The sequence below is a fragment of the Ammospiza caudacuta genome, chromosome 31, assembly GCF_027887145.1.
Source record: "Ammospiza caudacuta isolate bAmmCau1 chromosome 31, bAmmCau1.pri, whole genome shotgun sequence".
Taxonomy (NCBI): Eukaryota; Metazoa; Chordata; class Aves; order Passeriformes; family Passerellidae; genus Ammospiza; species Ammospiza caudacuta.
The window spans coordinates 4,781,224-4,801,809 of record NC_080623.1 but is presented as its reverse complement, the minus strand read 5'-3'; the positions used below and the strand labels follow the sequence as shown (position 1 = coordinate 4,801,809).

Here is a 20,586-nt window from a genome sequence, read left to right as displayed (position 1 = left end):
CCGCGTCCCGCCCCTCGTGTCCCTCTGTCCGTCTGTCCCCCGTCCCCCTGTCCGTCTGTCCGCGTCCCTCTGTCCGTCCGTCCGTGTCCCCTGTCCGTGTGTCCTTGTCCCTCCTCCTGTCCCCCTGTCCGTCTGTCCGTGTCCCCCACTTCCTCTGTCCCTGTGTCCCCGTGTCCCCCTGTCCGTCTGTCCGTCTGTCCCCGTGTCCGTCTGTCCGCGTCCCTCTGTCCGTCCGTCCGTGTCCCCCTGTCCGTGTCCCCCTCTTCCTCTGTCCCTGTGTCCCCGTGTCCGTCTGTCCCTCTGTCCCCGTGTCCGTCTCTCCGCGTCCCTCTGTCCGTCCGTCTGTCCGTCCGTCCGTGTCCCTGTCCGTGTGTCGTTGTCCCCCTGTCCCTCTGTCCGTCTGTCCGTGTCCCTCCCCCTGCCCCGGTTCCATTTTCCCGCTCCCGTTCCCGATCGATCCCCGATCCATTCCCGGCCCTGATCGATTCCCCCGCAGCGCCCCTCCCCCCCTCCCTTCCTCCCTCCCTTCCTCCCTCCCTTCCTCCCTCCCCCTCCTCATCCTCGCACCCCTTCCCTTCCCTTTTAACCCCTAAAAAACCCCAAACCCCCCAAAAAATGCCCCAAACCCATTCACGGAGAGAAATCCCTTCATCCCGCCCTAAAAAGGAACCGGGATCCGCTCCCTCCTCATCCTCCTCATCCTCGCCCCCCTTCCCTTCCCTTTCCACCCCCAAAAAAAACCCCAAACCCCCCAAAAAAACCCCCAAACCCATCCGTGGGGGTAAATCCCCTTCCTCCCACCCCAAAATCCCGGGATTCGCTCCCTCCTCATCCTCACATCCCCGCCCTTTTCCATCCCCCTTTTCCACCCCTAAAAAACCCCAAAGCTCCCCCTAAAAAAACCCAAACCCCCCAAAAAATCCCCAAACAACCCCCAAACCCATCCCTGGGGCTGAACCCCCTTCCTCCCACCCCGCAAATCCCGGGATTCGCTCCCTCCTCATCCTCGCACCCCCGCCCCTTTCCATCCCCCTTTTCCACCCCTAAAAAAGCCCAAAGCTCCCCCTAAAAAAACCCAAACCCCCCCAAACCACCCCAAACCCATTCATGGAGAGAAATCCCTTCATCCCGCCCTAAAAAGGAACCGGGATCCGCTCCCTCCTCATCCTCCTCATCCTCGCCCCCCTTCCCTTCCCTTTCCACCCCAAAAAAAACCCCAAACACCCCCAGAAAACCCCCAAACCCATCCCTGGGGCTGAACTCTTTTCCTCCCACCCCACAAATTCCCGGGATTCGCTCCCTCCTCATCCTCGCACCCCCGCCCTTTTCCACCCCTAAAAAACCCCAAAACCCCCCCAAAAATCCCCAAAACCTCCCAAAAAAAAAAACCCAAACCCATCCCTGGGGCTGAACCCTTTTCCTCCCACCCCACAAATTCCCGGCATTTTCTCCCTCCTCATCCTCGCACCCCCGCCCTTTTCCACCCCTAAAACCCCCCCCCAAAAAAAAAACCCCATCTCTGGGGCTGAACCCCCTTCCTCCCACCCCCAATTCCCGGGATTTTTCCCCCCTCCCGCCCCACCGCGGACCAAAGGCGGATTTCCCCGATTTCCCCGATTTCCCCGATTTCCCCGATTTTCCCGATTTTTTTTTTCCTCCCCGATTTTTCCGCGCCGCTCTCGGGGGTTTTTCCGCCGGCCGCGGAAGGGTTAAGGGAGGAGCGGCTCGGTGATTTGTGGCTCTGTGATTTATGGCTTTGGGGTTTTGGTGATTTACGGCTTCGCGGCCGCGCTCGGGGTTCACGCGGAGTTCAGGGAATCGCGGCTGAGGGATGGGGTGGGACCGGCCCGGGGGAGGGGGAGCGCAGCCCCCGCCCCAAAACCCCCGCGGGCCCCACAGGGGGGGGTCGGGGCCGGTTTGGGGGTGCAGGGACACGGGGAGGGGAAAACGGGGGGGAGGGGGGTCCGCACCCCAAAAATCCCCGGGGTTTGGGGGCCATTTGGGGGATTTGTACCCCAAAAATCCCCGGGGTTCGGGGGAGCATTTTGGGGATTTGTACCCCAAAAATCCCCGGGGTTTGGGAGCCATTTGGGGGATTTGTACCCCAAAAATCCCCGGGGTTCGGGGGGAATTCTGGAGATTCATACCCCAAAAATCCCCGGGGTTTGGGGGCCATTTGGGGGATTTGTACCCCAAAAATCCCCGGGGTTTGGGAGCCATTTGGGGGATTTGTACCCCAAAAATCCCCGGGGTGCGGGGGGAATTCTGGAGATTCATACCCCAGAAATCCCCGGGGTTTGGGGGAGATTTGGGGATTTTTATCCCCAAAATCCGCTGGGTTTGGGGGGTTTGGGGATTTACAGACCCAGGGAAGGGAAAAGAGGGAGTTGGGGGGGGTCCGCACCCCAAAAATCCCCGGAATTGTGGGCAATTTTTGGGGATTTGTACCCCAAAAGTCCCCGGGGTTTGGGGAAGCATTTTGGGGATTTGTACCCCAAAAATCCCCGGGGTTCGGGGGGGATTTTTTGGGATTTACAGACCCAGAGAATGGAAAACGGAGGAAAAAATGAGCTGGGGGGGTCCGCACGCCATAAATGCCTTTTTGGGGTGGCTGGGGCGGCTCCGGCCGCGATTTCGGGGCGAATCCCCCCAAATTCCCGAGGCAAACCCCACAAATTCCACCAAATTCTCGAGCCAATCCCCCCAAATTCCTGAGGAAAAACCCCCAAATTCCCGAGGCAAACCCTTAAATTCTCGACCCAATCCCCCCAAATTCCCGAGGCAAAACTCCCCAAATTCCCGAGGCAAATCCCCCAAATTCTCGAGCCAATCTCCCCAAATTCCCGATCCAATCTCCCCAAATTCCCGAGCCGATCCCCCCGAATTCCCGATTCGATCCCCCCAAATTCCCGATTCGATCCCCCCGAATTCCCGATTCGATCCCCCCGAGCTCCGGGCGCGGCTCGGAAGGAGCGAGAGCCGTTCCTGGAGGCGGCGCGGGCGCAGCTCCCGCAGCCGCGGCCCCAGAAATTCCCAAACGCGGCTGCGGCTCCTCCTGCTCCGGAGCCACAGCCCTTCTTTATTTTATTTTACTTATTTTATTTTATTTTATTTTATTTTATTTTATTTTATTATTTTATTTTATTTTATTATTTTATTTTATTTTATTTTATCTTATTTTATCTTATTTTATTTTATCTTATTTTATTTTATTTTATTTTATTTTATTTTATTTTATTTTATCTTATTTTATTTTATCTTATTTTATCTTATCTTATTTTATCTTATTTTATTTTATTTATTTTATTTTATTTTATTTTATTTTATCTTATTTTATCTTATTTTATCTTGTCTTATCTTATTTATCTTCTCTTATTTTATCTTCTCTTATTTTATCTTATCTTATTTTGCTTTTAAAATGTCATATTAATTTTATATCTAATTTTACTCTATATTATTTTATTTTTTAGAATTTTTATTTTATATTTATTTTTATTCTATACTATTTTATTTACTATTTTATTTTCTATTTATATAATTTTATAATGATTTTATTTTATATTTATTTTCTACTCTCATTTTCTATTTCATTTTCTAATTTTAAGACTTATTACATTCTATTTTCTATTTTATTATATTCTATTTTATTCTTTTATATATTTTATTCCGTATAGTTTCTTTTATATTTTATTTTCTTTCCTATTTTTTATTCCGTAGATTTTCTATTTTATTTTCTTTTATATATTTTAGTCCGTATATTTTCTTTTATATTTTATTTTCTGCTATATATTTTATTTTGTATATTTCCTTTTATATTTTATTTTCTTTTCTATTTTTTATTCCGTAGATTTTCTTTATTTTAATTTTTTCCCCCGTATATTTGCTTTTATATTTTATTTTTTTCTATTTTTTATTCCGTATATTTCCTTTCATATTTTCTTTTCTTTTCTTTTCTATATTTTATTCCGTATATTTTATTATTTTATATTTTATTTTCTTTTCTATTTTTTATTCCGTAGATTTCCTTTTATATTTTATTTTCTTTTATATATTTTTGTTCCGTATATTTTATTTTCTTTTCTATTTTTTATTCCGTAGATTTCCTTTCATATTTTCTTTTCTTTTCTATTTTTTATTCCGTATATTTTATTATTTTATATTTTCTTTTCTATTTTTTATTCCGTAGATTTCCTTTCATATTTTCTTTTCTTTTCTATTTTTTATTCCGTATATTTTATTATTTTATATTTTCTTTTCTATTTTTTATTCCGTAGATTTCCTTTTCTATTTTATTTTCTGTTATATATTTTATTCCGTATATTTTATGATTTTATATTTTATTTTCTATTTTTTATTCCGTCTATTTTATGATTTTATATTTTATTTTCTTTCCGCCTCTCCCGGCCGCAGGACCCGCCCGCCCTGGAGCAGCCCTTGCGGGGATGTTAATGAGCTGGGGATGTTAATGAGCTGGGGATGTTAATGAGATGGGCATGTTAATGAGATGCGCATGTTAATGAGATGCGCATGTTAATGAGATGGGCATGTTAATGAGATGCAAATTCCGCCAGCCCCTAATCGCTCTCGGGGCCGGCGCGCGTGTTTGTGTGTGCGAACGTGCCTAATTAACGCTCCTAATTAACGCTCCTAATTAGCGCAGCGGTGCAGGGCGCGTCTCCGGGCGCCGCGTTCCCATGGGATCCTGGAAATTCCTGGAAATTCCTGTCAATTCCTGGAAATTCCTGGAAATTCCTGGAAATTCCTGTCCATTTTTACGGGTTCCCATAAATTTTGATGGGTTCCTAGAGGTTCCCACTGCTCCCGGAGGTTCCCATGAATTCCCAATTCCCATGGATCCCCAATTGAATAAATTCCCAATTTAATAAATCCCCAATCCCACATTCCTGCATTTCCATGGATCCCCAATTCCATAAATTCCCAATTTAATAAATCCCCAATCCCACATTCCTGCATTTCCATGGATCCCCAATTCCATAAATTCCCAATTTAATAAATCCCCAATCCCACATTCCTGCATTTCCATAAACCCCCAATCCCACATTCCTGCATTTCCATGGATCCCCAATTCCATAAATCCCCAATTCCAGAAATCCCCAATCCCACATTTCTGCAGTCCCACAGGTCCCGAATTTCATATTTCTGCATTTCCATGGATCCCCAATTCCAGAAATCCCCAATCCCACATTCCTGCATTTCCATGGATCCCCAATTTAATAAATTCCCAATTCCATAAACCCCCAATCCCACATTTCTGCATTTCCATAAATCCCCCAATCCCACATTCCTGCATTTCCATGGATCCCCAATTCCATAAACCCCCAATCCCACATTTCTGCATTTTCACAGGTCCCCAATTCCGTATTTCTGTATTTCCAGAAATCCCCAATCCCACATTTCTGCAGTTCCACGGGTCCCCAAATCCCCGGGATGTGTCCCCAAATCCCCTCTGTCCCCAATCCCAGGACATTCCCCCACTCCCCAATTTTCCCTTAAATCGCTGGAAATCCGCCCCGAGCGCCTCCCAAAACCCCAAAGAATTCACCCAAAACCTCAAAGAATTCACCCAAAACCCCAAAGAATTCACCCAAAACCTCAAAGAATTCACCCAAAACCCCAAAGAATTCACCCAAAACCCCAAAGAATTCACCCAAAACCCCAAAGAATTCACCCAAAACCCCGAGAATTCACCCAAAACCCCGAGAATTCACCCAAAACCCCAAAGAATTCACCCAAAACCCCAAAGAATTCCCCCAAAACGCCAAAGAATTCACCCAAAACCCCAAAGAATTCACCCAAAACCCCAAAGAATTCACCCAAAACGCCAAAGAATTCCCCCAAAACCCCAAAGAATTCCCCCAAAACCCCAAAGAATTCACCCAAAACCCCAAAGAATTCCCCCAAAACCCCAAAGAATTCACCCAAAACCCCAAAGAATTCCCCCAAAATTCCGGTCCCGGCTCCCGAATATTCGGGAAAACCCTGGAAGGGACAAACTCTGGATTTGGGGTGGGCACAGGAAGGAAAAACGGGAGGAAAACTCGGGGGACCCCACAATTCCACAATTCCACAATCCGAGGATTTCACCCCAAATCCGCTCCCAGGGTGAGAAAATCCCGATTTTCCCGATTTATTCCCTCATTTAAAACCCTGCAGGGCCGCGAATTCCGGCCCCCCAAATTCCTCCGGCCCTTTTGGGGGTGCGGGAGGAGAATTTGGGGGCGAAAGCCGCGGGATTCGGGCGCTTTAATAAACCCAAACAAATCGAAATTAAACAAAAATCTGCAGCGGCTCCCGATGTTCTGCCGTGAGCCCGCGGGGTTTTTTGTTTGCTGAGCAAACAGAGCCGGGAATAAATCCATGGAAATGCGCGGAAATCCACGGAAATGCGCGGAAATCCACGGAAAACTCGCGGTTCTCGCGGCCGTTTACGCCTCCGTTTTTTGGATTAAAAGCGGGCAAAATAACAGAAGGAAAAACCCCCCAAAATAATAATAAGAATAATAATTAAAAATAAATAATAATAAAATTAAATTATAAGAAAAACGAGAATTTTAAAATTCATTTAAAAAAAATAATAATTAAAAATAAACCATCCCCCCCAAAAAAATTAAATAATAAGAATAAATAGAATTTTAAAATTAATTTTTAGAAACCGAAGCAGCCGAGAGGGCCGGGAGCAGACGGGCTCTGCGGGAATGACGCGGGGGGGGGAGGTTTTGTGATTTTTTTTGTGATTTTTTTTTTTTGGTGGGGTTTTTTTTGGTGGGTTTTTTTGTTGTTTTTCAGCGGGATTTGGGGCCAACAGAGCCGCCTTGTTCGCTCACCCCGCGCTCACCCCCATCCATCACCGCCGACACCCGCGGGGCCTCTCGCCCTTTTCATCCGCGCTGCCACCGCCGCGGCTCCGAATCGCCCGAAACCGCCCCAAAAGCGCCCCAAAAGCGCCCCAAAAGCGCGGAACCTCCGCGTTCCCAGCGCTGATTCCGCGCTCGGAGCCGCCGCTCCCGGCACAGCCCGGCCCGGGGCTCCCCGAGCCCAAAATGAGGAAAAACGAGGCGAAAAACGCTCAGTTCTCCTCCCCGCGGCTTTCTCGAGGAGCTCCCGCTCGATGGGTGCGCGGCTGCGCTTTTGGGGAGTTTATTTTGATTTTTGAGAATTTTGGCACCGCCGGGAGGATTTGCGGCATCCGAAACCCGGCCCTGGCACGGCGGGGGTTAAACCGGCCCGGGGGGCACCTCCCCTCCGCACCGGGATTTGCACCCCAAAATCGGGATTTGCACCCCAAAATCGGGGATTTGCGTCCCAAAATCCGGGATTTGCACCCCATAATCGGGGATTTTTGTCTCAAAATCGGGGATTTGCACCCCATAATCGGGGATTTGCACCCCCGGACCGGGATTTGCACCCCAAAATCCGGGATTTTCGTCCCAAAATCGGGGATTTGCGTCCCAAAATCCGGGATTTGCGTCCCAAAATCCGGGATTTGCACCCCCGCACCGGGATTTGCACCCCAAAATCGGGGATTTTCGTCCCAAAATCCGGGATTTGCACCCCCGGGCCGGGATTTGCACCCCAAAATCGGGGATTTTCGTCCCAAAATCCGGGATTTGCACCCCCGGACCCTCCTCCGGGGCGCTCGGGTGTGCGAATCCCGGGTAGTGAAGGGGCAGAGCCAGGGAAGGTGTCCGAGGGCTGGAAATCCCATTTCCCTGCATTCCCGGTTCTACAAATCCGCATTTTCCCGCACCCCATTTCCACAAATCCCCAATTCCCGGCGTTTTTCCATTTTCCCGCATCCCCAGCTGCACAAACCCCCATTTCCCTGCGTTTCCAGATCCCCGTTTTCCTGTATTCCCATTTCCCCAAATCCCCAATTCCCGGCGTTTTTCCAGTTGCACAAATCCCCATTTCCCCAAAATCTCAATTTCCCGTTTTTTGTTTTTTTTTTTTTCCCCATTTTCCCCAATCCCCATTTTCCTGGCATTCCCAGCTCCACAATTCCCGTTCCCGTGTCCCGCTGGGGAGGTGCCGCTCTCGGGGACACGGGGACAGGAGGACACGGGGACACGGCCAGGACAGGGGGACACAGGGTCGGGGGACAAGGGGACAAGATCAGGACGGGGACAGAGGGACACGGCCAGGACAGGGGGACACGGGGACAGGGGGACACGGGGACAGGGGGACACGGCCAGGATGGGGACAGGGGGACATGGGACACAGGGACACCGGGGACACAGGGACAGCGGGGACACTGCCAGGACAGGGGGACACCGGGGACACGGCCAGGATGGGGACACGGGACAGGGGGACACGGGGACAAGAGGACACGGCCAGGACAGGGGGACACAGGGACAGGGGGACACGGTGACACAGGGACACGGCCAGGATGGGGACACAGGGACAGGGGGACAGGGGGACCCGCGTGTCCCTGCAGCTGCGGCACCGCCGCACCCTCGGGTCCCTCTCCAAATCGCCCCAAACCGCCCCAAAATCTCGGAGGCTCCATCCCGGCCCCCCCGCGTCCCTCCCCACCCCATGCCCGGAACCGGGGACCGATTCCCGTTCGGGGGACCCCCGAACCCCCCCAATCCCACCGCCCACCCCTCACCCTCCCGTCCCTCCGCCCCCCGCTCGGGGTTCGGCATTTTTGGGGCGTTTTCCGCCGATTTCTCCCGTTTTTTTTTTTTTTTTTTTTTTTTTTTTTTTTGCCGGGATTCCTCATTGGCATTCGGGGCCCGGCCTGACCTCGCCGTGCACCCGCAGCCGGAGCGCCCGGCGCGCTCTAATGCGGCGATTACTGTCACAGCGCCATTTGTCACCGTGTCACCGCCCCGGGGACACTCGGCGGACGCCGGGGCCCCCCCGCGCTGCCCGGCCCCGCTTTCATCTCCGCGGATCCCATTGAGGAGCGCGGGGGAAGGGGAGAGCGGGACGAGGCGCCAGAGACATAAATCCGCCTTTTCCTAAATCCCCGTTTCCACAAATCCCCATTTCCCCCGTGTTTCCAGATCCTCAAATCCCCGTTTCCACAAATCCCCATTTTCCCCGCGTTTCCAGATCCTCAATTCCCCGTTTCCACAAATCCCCATTTCCCCGGTGTTTCCAGATCCTCAAATCCCCGTTTTCACAAATCCCCGTTTTCCCCGCGTTTCCAGTTCTTCAAATCCTCATTTCCACAAATCCCCGATTTACCAATTCCCCATTTCCCCCCGTGTTTCCAGATCCTCAAATCCCCGTTTCCACAAATCCCCATTTTCCCGGTGTTTCCAGATCCTCAAATCCCCGTTTTCACAATTCCCCATTTCCCCGCGTTTCCAGTTCCTCAAATCCCCGTTTCCACAAATCCCCGTTTTCCCAAATCCTCATTTCCCGGTGCTTCCAATTCCTCAAATCCCCGTTTCCCTGCCTTTCCAGTCCCACAAATCCCCATTTCCTGGTGTTTCCAGTTCCTCAATTCCCCATTTCCCCCCGTGTTTCCTGTTCCTCAAATCCCCATTTTTCCAAATCCTCATTTTCCCACCTTTCCAGTCCCATAAATCCCCGTTTTCCTGCTTTTCCAGTTCCATAAATCCCCATTTCTCGTTTTTTTTCCAGTTCCCCAAATCCCCATTTTCCTGCTTTTCCAGTCCCATAAATCCCCATTTCCCAGTGTTTCCATTTCCACAAATCCCCATTTCCCTTTTTTTTCCCTAGTGCCACAAACCCCCATTTTCCTGCATTTCCATTCCCATAAATCCCCATTTTTCCCCAATCCCCATTTTCCTGCATTTCCATAAATCCCCATTTTCCCAATCCCCATTTTCCTGCATTTCCAGTTCCCCAAACCCCCCTAAACCACCCCAAAAATCCCCGATTTCCCCGGGGCGGACGGACGGACGGACGCCCTTGGAGCGGAGCCCACCCCCAATTAATCCCCGAATCAATTAAACACCGGCCAGGGCTGCGCTGCCTTCATTAACGCTCCCGGTGTTAATTAGCAACAGGCGGGAGCCGCCCTCCCCTCCCCCCCCTTCCTCGTTAATTAATCGCTGTCAGTAATTAATAGATCGGCGTGGGGGAGGGGCGGCGGTGACCCCGCGGTGACCCCGGTGGGGGAGGGGCGCCATCACAATTCCAAGGGGGGCGGAGCCAAAAAAAAAAAAAAAAAAAAAAGGGAGGGAGGTTTTGGGGCGAAAAGTGGGAAAATCGGGTGTGGGGAAATTTATGGGGCGCGGGAAAATCTGGGATAATAATATGGGAAAATCTGGGTTATTAATAGGGAAAAATCTGGGATATTGAAATGGGAAAATCTGGGATATTGATAGGGGAAAATCTGGGATAATAATATGGGAAAATCTGGGATATTGATAGGGGAAAATCTGGGTTATTAATATGGGAAAATCTGGGATATTGAGACAGGAAAATCTGGAATTTTCTGGCATATTGAAATGGGAAAATCTGGGATATTGATAGGGGAAAATCTGGGATATTAATACGGGAAAATCTGGGATATTGAGTCAGGAAAATCTGGAATTTTCTGGCATATTGAAATGGGAAAATCTGGGACGCTGATATGGGAAAATCTGGAATTCTCTGGGATGCCGATGAAGGAAAATCTGGGATACTGCCATGGGAAAATCTGCATTTCTCTGGGATACAGGTACAGGAAAATCCGGATTTCTCTGGGATGCAGATACAGGAAAATCCGGATTTCTCTGGGATGCCGATGAAGGAAAATCTGAGATACTGGTACAGGAAAATCTGGATTTTTCTAGGATGCAGATAAAGGAAAATCTGGATTTCTCTGGGATGCAGATAAAGGAAAATCTGAGACACTGGTACAGGAAAATCTGGATTTCTCTGGGATGCAGATAAAGGAAAATCTGAGATACTGGTACAGGAAAATCCGGATTTCTCTGGGATGCTGATGAAGGAAAATCTGAGATACTGGTACAGGAAAATCTGGATTTCTCTGGGATGCAGATAAAGGAAAATCTGAGATACTGGTACAGGAAAATCTGGATTTCTCTGGGATGCAGATACAGGAAAATCTGGATTTCTCTGGGATGCAGATAAAGGAAAATCTGAGACACTGGTACAGGAAAATCCGGATTTCTCTGGGATGCAGATAAAGGAAAATCCGGAATTCTCAGGATGCCGATGAAGGAACAGCCGGCCCTGCCGGGGCAGCCCCGCTCCCTTCCCGAGCCTTTCCCGGCTGGAAAATCGCGGCCGCTCCTCATCCTCCCTTGTCCGGGCTCCCTCTGCAGTCGGCGGAGAGAATCGGCACAAACGCGGCGATTCCGGGAAAAAAAAAAACAAACCCAAAACGCCAAATCCTGAACGGTCTGACTGCCACAAATCCAGCAGGGATGGCCCCAAACCCGGCAATTCCGGGCAAAAAAACCCCCAAATGTCAAATTTTAAACGGACCGGACCCGGATAAATCCGGGCAGGGAATGACCAGGGCAGGGAACGAGGGTCCCCTCTTGGATTGGGACCCCCCCCCGTGCCTCAGTTTCCCTCCTCTGCTGCTGGGTTCAGGGATTTTTGGGGTGTTTGGGGTGTTTGTTTGGGGTTTTTGGGGTGTTTGTTTGGGGTTTTTGGGGGCGCCATCCCGAACGGCCTCGGGTTCAGGGATTTTGGGTTTTTGGGGTTTTTGGGGCGCCCACCCCGGTTCAAGCCGTCCCGAACGGGCCCGGGTTCAAACCCAGGGGTTTTTAGGGTGTTTGGGGTGTTTGTTTGGGGTTTTTGGGGCGCCCACCCCGGTTCGAGCCGTCCCGAACGGGCCCGGGTTCAAACCCAGGGGTTTTTAGGGTGTTTGGGGTGTTTGTTTGGGGTTTTTGGGGTGTTTGTTTGGGGTTTCTGGGGCGCCCACCCCGGTTCGAGCCGTCCCGAACGGGCCCGGGTTCAAACCCAGGGGTTTTTAGGGTGTTTGGGGTGTTTGTTTGGGGTTTTTGGGGTGTTTGTTTGGGGTTTCTGGGGCGCCCACCCCGGTTCGAGCCGTCCCGAACGGGCCCGGGTTCGCGCCCAGGGGTGTTTGGCTGCGGGACGATCTCGCGATGTTTCGCTCACGATATCGCGATGCTACGCTGAGGCGGAGCCCCTCCCCTTTTCCCGTTCCCTCACCGTTCTCCCCCGTTATAAATCACCCCGTTAATAGCGGCCGTTTCACCATTTCCCCGTCCGCCGCCTCGCCGTGTGCGAGCGCTCGGTCCGTGTGGCGGGGCTGCCGCCAGCGAGCCGTGCTCGGCCCGGGACGCCGCGGCCCGAGTGGTGCCGGAAGCCGGGATTGAACCCGCGACCTTTCCGCTTCCGTCCGGGGAGCGGGAGCGGCGTGAGGGACGGAAGCGGGGATCGAACCCGCGGCCTTTCCGCTTCCGTCCGGGGCCGCCGGGCCGGGAGCGGGATGAGGGACGGAAGCGAGGATCGAACCCGCGGCCTTTCCGCTTCCGTCCGGGGCCGCGGGGCCGGGAGCGGGAGCGGGGTGAGGGAGCGGAGCTGGCTCTGCCCGAGCGGGAGAAACGCGTGCTCGGCCCCTCGGAGCCCACCGCGGTCACTGCAGCCCTCGGCACGGGCAGGAGAAGAGCGGCTGAGCGCCTCAAACCCTTCCCGGGTGATTCCACCCTGGGATTTGCGCACAAGCAGCCGCAAACGGGAGCTGAAGGAGGCGTTTGGCGATGGCTCTGAGGGGTCCGAGGAATCCTCCGGTGCCCAGGAACGGCGCGTCCCGCGCTTCGAGGAGGTGCAGGATGAGCCTGAAGTCATTGCAGGCCCTCCACCGGAGAGCCCAGGGGTGCTGACCGAGCTCCAGATCCAACAGGTGATGGAGGCGGCCACGCGGCAGATTGAGGAGAGGAAGAAACAGCTGGGTTTCACCAGCCCTCCAAGACCACAGCCCACAATTTCTTCTTGTTCATGCCAATGGGAGCGGCTCCGCGTGGGCAGCACCCTCAGTTCATGAAGGATGCCGTGGAGAGGGCAGGAAAGCTGCGGCGCCGCTGGACCCCAGTGAGAAAGCCAACAAGGTCCTGGCCCGGATCTTCAAGGAGTCGGAGCTGAAGCGCCTCAAGGTGCTGGGCTCCGGCGTCTTCGGCACCGTGCACAAGTCACACACTGTGTCCCTGTCCCCATGCCCGTTGCCATGCCGTGTTCCTGTCCCTGTCCCCATGTCCCTGTCCTCATAACCTGCCAGGCTCCAGGCTCGGCTGGCACTGAAACCGGGGCTCATTGGCAATGCCAACACGGTGGCACCGGGCAGCCTGCGCGGCGCGGGCATGGCGGAGCTGAGGGCTCAGAGCAAGCCGGCGCCTCTGATCCTGGACGGGCAGGGCTGGGCAGTGGATGCCAGCGGGAAGGAGATGGAGCTCACCCACCGCACGCCCGCCCTGACGGCCAACATCAGAGCGGCCAGGAGAGAGGAGCAGTTGAAGCAGTTTTTGAAGGAAAAGCCCGCAGGGGACGTGGAATCCAACACCCGCTTCGACCCCCGGCGCAGCGGCGGAAACGCGCCTTGAAGTCCCACGAGAAAAAGGCAGATTTGAGAAAACCGCCCAGAGGCTGCGGGCGAAGGCTCGGCTGGAAAAGCTGCAGGCAGAGATCTCCCAGGAAAAGCGGGATTCACCTCGCACCGAACCGGCTCCGGTCACCCCGGAGAAGGAGCCGAAGGAGGGGGAGAGCCTGGAGATTGAGCGGTGGCACTGCCACGTCCTCCCCAGTTTGGTGGCACAAAAAGCAGAGGAACCCTTTGGCATCACCAGCCCGGTGGAGCGCCCGGCCCGGCCGAGCCCCCCAATGCACGGGGACACCCCGGGGTTAATTAAACACGATTTATCAAGAGAGAGCAGAGGAAATTACAGTGCCGGGCACGGCGAGAGGCCCAGGAGGAGCTGCGGGGGAAGCTCGGGATCCCCAACCTGGGGCTGGGCACGGGAGCTGTGCGGGACCCCGCCGCCAGACAAGCAAACCATGAAATAAAAAGAAACAGAGACTTGAGGGAGATAAAAAAAGTAGGTCTTTCACATCTAATCCATTTGAATTATCTCCTCTTAAAATCGAGTTTAAGCAGCGTATGGAAATCTCACTGTGCAATGAGTGGTGGTGGTGGTGGTGGTGGAGGGAGGCCCCAAAGCGCAGAGGAAATTCAGACGCCTGACGCTGCGCAAAGTAAAAACCCAGAAAAAAAACCAAAAAAACAAAATCGCAAAAAAAAAAAAAAAAACATGCAAAAAAAATCCAGAAAAAAAAAACCCACAAAAAACCCACAAAACCTCAAAAAAAAAAAAAAACCAAAAAAACCAAACAAACAAACAAAAAAAAAAACGCACAAAAAAAAACCAACCAAAAAAACCCCACAAAAAAAAAAACACCCAAACACCCCCCCCCCACACACACAAAATAAAAACTCAGGAAAAAAACCCACAAAAAAAAAAAAAAAAAAAAAAAAAACGCAAACAGCAAAAAAAAAAAAAAACACAAAAAACCCCACAAAAACAAACAAACAAACAAAAACAACAACAAAAAAAAAACCAGGCTGGGGACAAGGGGATAAACTGGGGACACAATGGGGTCACAAACTGCAGCGCGCTCCTCAGCACCCCTGCTAAAGACAGATTGTTTAAAACAAAAACAAACCAACCAAAAAAAAAAACAAACACCAAAACAAAACAAACAACCGAAAAAACCCCGAAAAAACCCCCAAAACAAAACCAAAACAACGCCCCAGTTAGAGACAGTTAACTTTCCGTTTGTCAAACACAGTTACGAGTTCGTTACGAGTTTGTTACGAGTTTGTTACAAGTTTGTTACAAGTTTGTTACAAGTTTGTTACAAGTTTGTTGTTACAAGTTTGTTACAAGTTTGTTACAAGTTTGTTACAAGTTTGTTACATTGCTGAAGTTCAGCGCACTTCAGAGGTTACACGTTTCCCGCTTGTCAGTTTTAACCGTTTCCAAGCGTTTTCCACGTTTCAACCTCAGCATTTTCCACGTTTTAACCGTTTCCAAGCGTTTTCCACGTTTTAACCTCAGCGTTTTCCACGTTTTATCTTTAGCATTTTCCACGTTTTAACCTCAGCATTTTCCATGTTTTAACTTTCTAATTTTCCATGGTTTTACCTCAGCATCTTCCATGTTTTTACCTCAGTGTTTTCCACGTTTTAACCTCAGCATTTTCCATGTTTTAACCTTAACATTTTCCACGTTTCAACCTTTTCCAAGCGTTTTCCACGTTTTAACCTTAGCATTTTCCACGTTTTATCTTTAGCATTTTCCACGTTTTAACCTCAGCATTTTCCATGTTTTAACCTTAACACTTTCCATGTTTCAACCTTTTCCAAGCATTTTTCACGTTTTAACTTTTTCCAAGCGTTTTCCACGTTTTAACCTCAGCATTTTCCATGTTTTAACTTTCTAATTTTCTATGTTTTTACCTCAGCATCTTCCATGTTTTTACCTCAGCGTTTTCCACGTTTTAACCTCAGCATTTTCCATGTTTTAACCTTAACATTTTCCACGTTTCAACCTTTTCCAAGCGTTTTCCACGTTTTAACCTTAGCATTTTCCACGTTTTATCTTTAGCATTTTCCACGTTTTATCTTTAGCATTTTCCACGTTTTAACCTCAGCGTTTTCCATGTTTTAACCTCAGCGTTTTCCATGTTTTAACCTTAACACTTTCCATGTTTCAACCTTTTCCAAGCATTTTTCACGTTTTAACTTTTTCCAAGCGTTTTCCACGTTTTAACCTCAGCATTTTCCATGTTTTAACTTTCTAATTTTCTATGTTTTTACCTCAGCATCTTCCATGTTTTTACCTCAGCATTTTCCACGTTTTAACCTCAGCATTTTCCATGTTTTAACCTTAACACTTTCCATGTTTCAACCTTTTCCAAGCATTTTCCACGTTTTAACTTTTTCCAAGCATTTTCCACGTTTTAACCTTAGCATTTCCCACGTTTTATCTTTAGCATTTTCCACGTTTTAACCTCAGCATTTTCCATGTTTTAACCTCAGCGTTTTCCATGTTTTAACCTTAACACTTTCCATGTTTCAACCTTTTCTAAGCATTTTTCACGTTTTAACTTTTTCCAAGCGTTTTCCACGTTTTAACCTCAGCATTTTCCATGTTTTAACTTTCTAATTTTCCGTGTTTTTACCTCAGCATTTTCTACGTTTTATCTTTAGCATTTTCCACGTTTTAACCGTTTCCAAGCATTTTCCATGTTTTAACCTCAGCACTTTCCATGTATTTACCTTAGCATCTCCCATGTTTTAACCTTTTCCAATAATTTTCTACGTTTTAACTTTAGCATTTTCCACGTTTTAACCTCAGCATTTTCCATGTTTTAACTTTCTAATTTTCCATGTTTTTACCTCAGCATTTTCAACGTTTTAACCTTAATACCAAAAACTACTAAAAATTGGGATTTTGGGGGAGAAACTGGGATTTTTTGGGGGGGGGTATAGGAAGGAAGGAAGGAAGGAAGGAAGGAAGGAAGGAAGGAAGGAAGGAAGGAAGGAAGGAAGGAAGGAAGGAAGGAAGGAAGGAAGGAAGGAAGGAAGGAAGGAAGGAAGGAAGGAAGGAAGTTGGTTCTCCACAATGACTCTTTCCTTGCTTTTTTTTACCAATTCTCGCCTTTATTAACTCCAGAATTGCACAGGAAAACGACCCACGAGCCCCCCCCCCCCCCCCTTTTTCCTAAAGGGAAACTGAGGCAAGGCCCATCCCCCGCCCCCTAAGCACCACCCCCGAGTGGGGAAACTGAGGCAGGGGTTCACCCTCTGCCTTGTAGTGTTGCCCTAAACCCTGCTCTGAGCGGGGAAACTGAGGCAGGGCCCCATCAATCCCCTTCTCCCCAGTTCCCAAACTGGGGCAGGGACCCCCGAACCCCCTTTTTCCCAGTCCTAAACTGGTCCAGGGACCTCCTAATCCCCTTTCCCCCAGTTCCAAACTGGTGAAACTGAGGCAGGGCCCCACCAACACTCATCCCCCCAGCTCCCAACTGGTCCAGGCCCTCCCCAACCCCCTTTTACCCAGTCCCCAACTGGTCAAACTGGGGCAGGGACCCCCTAATCCCCTTCCCCCCAGTTCCCAACCGGTCAAACTGGGGCAGGGACCCCCTAATCCCCTTTTCCCCAGTCCCAAACTGGTCCAGTCCCCCCTCAACCTCCTCTCCCCCAGTCCCCAGCTGGTCCAGGGACCCCCCAACTCCATTTTCCCCAGTCCCAAACTGGTCCAGGCCCCCTCCAGCCCCATTTTCCCCAGTCCCAAACTGGTCAAACTGGTCCAGGGATGCCCCAACTCCATTTTCCCCAGTCCCAAACTGGTCCAGGCCCCCTCCAGCTCCACCTTCCCCAGTTCCCAACTGGTCACACTGGTCCAGGGACGCCCCAGCCCCATTTTCCCCGGTCCCCAACAGGTCCAACGGGTCCATCCCTCCATCCCCCGCGTCCCGCACCCCCAGGAGCCGCAGCACCCCCAGCTCCCGCAGCCTCTCCCGCGCCTCCCCCTCCCAGCCGCGGTTGGCGCGGGGGTTGCGCGGGGACGGGTGCGGGATCCAGGCCACGGGCACGGCGATGCCCGCGTCCCGCAGCGCCCGGCGCGCCCGCAGCTCGGCCACGCGGCCCAGCGCCACCACGAGGCGCACCCGCAGCGCCCGCACGGCGGCGGCGAGCGCGGCCCCGCACGGCGCCAGCAGCCGCTCCCGCTCCGCCGCCCGCAGCTCCGGCGGCGCCACGTTGCGGCCCGAGGCGGCGAGGAAGAGCAGCGGGCAGAGGTTGTGCACGAAGCAGTGGCGGAAGAAGGCGCGGGGGTCGGGGCAGAGGCTGCGGATGAGCCCCCAGAAGCGGGCGCCGCTCACCTCGGCCCGCGGGCAGCGCAGCCCCAGCACCGGGCGCTTGGGGTGCTCGCGGGGCGGCCGCCGCACCGAGCCCGACACCCGCAGCCACTCGCGGACGTGCCACGCCTCGCCGAACGGCACCTGCGGGCCGGCCGGGGGGCGTCAGGGCCGGGGCATATGGGGGGGAGATGGGGGGACAGCCCCGGGCCGCGCAGAGCCACCCCCGTGCCTCAGTTTCCCTCCATGGGATGGATTGGGAGCCCCCCGTGCCTCAGTTTCCCTCTCCGAGGATCCCATGGGATGGATTGGGACCCACCCCGTGCCTCAGTTTCCCCTCCGTGGCATGGACTGGGACCGCTCGTGCCTCAGTTTCCCCTCCGTGGGATGGATTGGGATCCCCCCGTGCCTCAGTTTCCTTCCCCTAGGACCCCATAGGATGGATTTGGACCCGCCCCGTGCCTCAGTTTCCCCTCCCCGAGGATCCCATGGGATGGATTGGGACCCACCCCGTGCCTCAGTTTCCCTCCGTGGGATGGATTGGGATCCCCCTGTGCCTCAGTTTCCCTCCCCGAGGACCCCATGGGATGGATTGGGACCCCTCGTGCCTCAGTTTCCCTCCATGGGATGGATTGGGACCCCCCCCCCCCCCCCGCCTCAGTTTCCCCTCCGTGGGATGGACTGGGATGCCCCCGTGCCTCAGTTTCCCTCCCCGAGGATCCCATGGGATGGATTTGGACCCGCCCCGTGCCTCAGTTTCCCTCCGTGGGATGGATTGGGACCCCCCCCCGTGCCTCAGTTTCCCTCCTCTGCGTGGCCCCTGACCCCTCCCCCAGCCTCATTTCCTCCCCTTTGGGACCTCGGGGGAGGCACCGAGCCCCCCCCCAGGCCCTGTCCCGGTGCCCCCCGGTGCCCAGCCCGGTCTGAGCCATCCTGAACGGGCCCGGGTTCGTGGATTTGGGGTGTTTGGGGTGTTTGTTTGGGGTTTTCGGGGCGCTCACCCCGGTCTGCGCCATCCCGAAGGGGCCCGGGTTCGTGGATTTGGGGTTTTTGGGGTGTTTGTTTGCCGTTTTTGGGGTACCCACCCCGGTCTGCGCCATCCCGAAGGGGCCCGGGTTCATGCCCAGGAACAGCCCGGCCCCGGGGTTCACGCCCGGGGGTTTTTGGGGTGTTTGTTTGGGGTGTTTGGGGAGTTTGTTTGGGGTTTTTGGGGTGTTCCCCCGGTACCCACCCCGGTCTGCGCCATCCCGAAGGGGCCCGGGTTCGTGGATTTGGGGTGTTTGGGGTGTTTGTTTGGGGTGTTCGGGGAGTTTGTTTGGGGTTTTTGGGGTGTTCCCCCGGTACCCACCCCGGTCTGCGCCATCCCGAAGGGGCCGGGGTTCGTGGATTTGGGGTGTTTGGGGTGTTTGTTTGCCGTTTTTGGGGTACCCACCCCGGTCTGCGCCATCCCGAAGGGGCCGGGGTTCATGCCCAGGAACAGCACGGCCTTGGGCGAGCGCAGGAAGCGGCGCACGAAGCTCCGGTGCGGCTCCCACGCGTACTCGAGCGGCGCGTACACCACGGCCACGGGCGGGCCCGGCGGCGGCAGCGCCCGGAGCCGCGCGGAGAGAGCGCGCTGGAGCGCCAGGAAGCGGCGCGCCACGCCTTCCTCATCATCCTCATCATCCTCAGCGTCCTCAGCGTCCTCATCGTCACCACCGGCCTCAGCAGCAGCGGCACCGGCTGCCGCAGCCCCCGCTCCTTCCTCAGCCGCAGCCCCCGCTCCTTCCTCCTCCTCCTCCTCCTCCTCCTCCCGCTCCATCCCCCATCGCCTGCGGGGACAGGGGAGGTGACACGGGGGACCTGGGGGGGACAAAAGGGACAGGGGAACCCCAGGGAGGTGACACGGGGGACCTGGGGGGGACACGGGAGCCTTGGGGGGACACGGGGGACCTGGGGGGGACAGGGGAGCCCTGGAGGGGACAGGGGAACCCCAGGGAGGTGACACGGGGGACCTGGGGGGGACACGGGAGCCTTGGGGGCACACTGGGGACAGCGGGCCGAGAGACGGGACAGGGGAGCCCCCAGGAGGGACAGAGGGGACAGGGGAGCGCCGGGAGGTGACAAAAGCGACAGGGGATCCCTGGAGGGGACAGCAGAACCCGGGGGGTGACAGAGGAGCCCCGGGAGGGGACACTGTGGAGCCCGAGGGGGACACCGGAGCCCGGGGAGGGGACAGAAGGGACAGGGGAGCTCTGGAGGGGACAGCGGACCCTCGGGGGGGGGACAGGGGGGACAGGGGAGCCCCGGGGGTGACCCGGGTGGCAGCGGACCCCTCCCGGGGGGGGCGGGCTATTCTGGCCGTGTCCCGCCCCCCCTCCCCCCCCCGTGTCCCCCCTCCCCCAGCCCTGCCCCCCCCCAGGGTCCCTGACAGCCCCGCTCCCCCCGTGACGTCACACACGGCTTCCCCCCGGTGACGTCACGGCCGCCGCCGCCGCGAGCCCACCTCGAGCACGCGCCGCGTCCGCCGCGCTCCGGGCCCCGCCCCCCGCCCCGACAGGCCCCGCCCCTTCCCCTTCCCGGCGTGGCCCGGTCCTTTGTCTGCGCGAGGAGTTTCCCATCGTGCCTTGCGGCGGGGAAACATCCCCCAAATCACCCCCAAACTCCCCAAAATCCCACCCGGAGCCCCCCAGATCCGCCTCGGACCCCCCAAATCTCACCCGGACCCCCCCCGGGGTCCCAAACGCGCGCGAGGGATTCGGGGCCACTCAC

The 20,586-nt window shown here is 53.6% G+C and overlaps 2 protein-coding genes across 2 annotated transcripts; one reads left to right on the top strand and one right to left on the bottom strand.

Annotated features, from left to right (window-relative positions):
* The first annotated feature begins 12,409 nt into the window (after positions 1-12,409).
* On the top strand, positions 12,410-16,712 carry LOC131569746 (U4/U6 small nuclear ribonucleoprotein Prp3-like). Its single transcript, XM_058822007.1, is given in 10 exon segments — positions 12,410-12,454; positions 12,517-12,644; positions 12,646-12,953; positions 12,956-13,003; positions 13,189-13,491; positions 13,494-13,525; positions 13,528-13,819; positions 13,822-14,166; positions 14,761-14,933; positions 16,704-16,712. Coding segments are annotated over 10 exon segments (1,683 nt in total).
* Positions 16,713-17,028: 316 nt separating this feature from the next.
* Positions 17,029-20,435, bottom strand: SMUG1 (single-strand-selective monofunctional uracil-DNA glycosylase 1). The gene is made up of 3 exons (XM_058822006.1): positions 20,272-20,435; positions 19,268-19,646; positions 17,029-17,979 (listed from the first exon to the last, which is right to left on the bottom strand). Exons 1-3 carry the CDS (start codon positions 20,433-20,435, stop codon positions 17,029-17,031), a joined length of 1,494 nt encoding a protein of 497 aa, XP_058677989.1.
* Between the last annotated feature and the right edge of the window lie 151 nt (positions 20,436-20,586).

What these genes read in the sequence shown, in the direction of transcription:
- SMUG1 (XM_058822006.1), bottom strand. Translation starts at nt 20,435, where the DNA reads ATGGGAAACTCCTCGCGCAGACAAAGGACCGGGCCACGCCGGGAAGGG. An exon ending in TCACCGGGGGGAAGCCGTGT is followed by an intron (nt 19,647 to 20,271) that starts GTGACGTCACGG and finishes CTGTCCCCGCAG; the next exon opens with GCGATGGGGGATGGAGCGGG. An exon ending in TCGGGATGGCGCAGACCGGG is followed by an intron (nt 17,980 to 19,267) that starts GTGGGTACCCCA and finishes GCCGGCCCGCAG; the next exon opens with GTGCCGTTCGGCGAGGCGTG.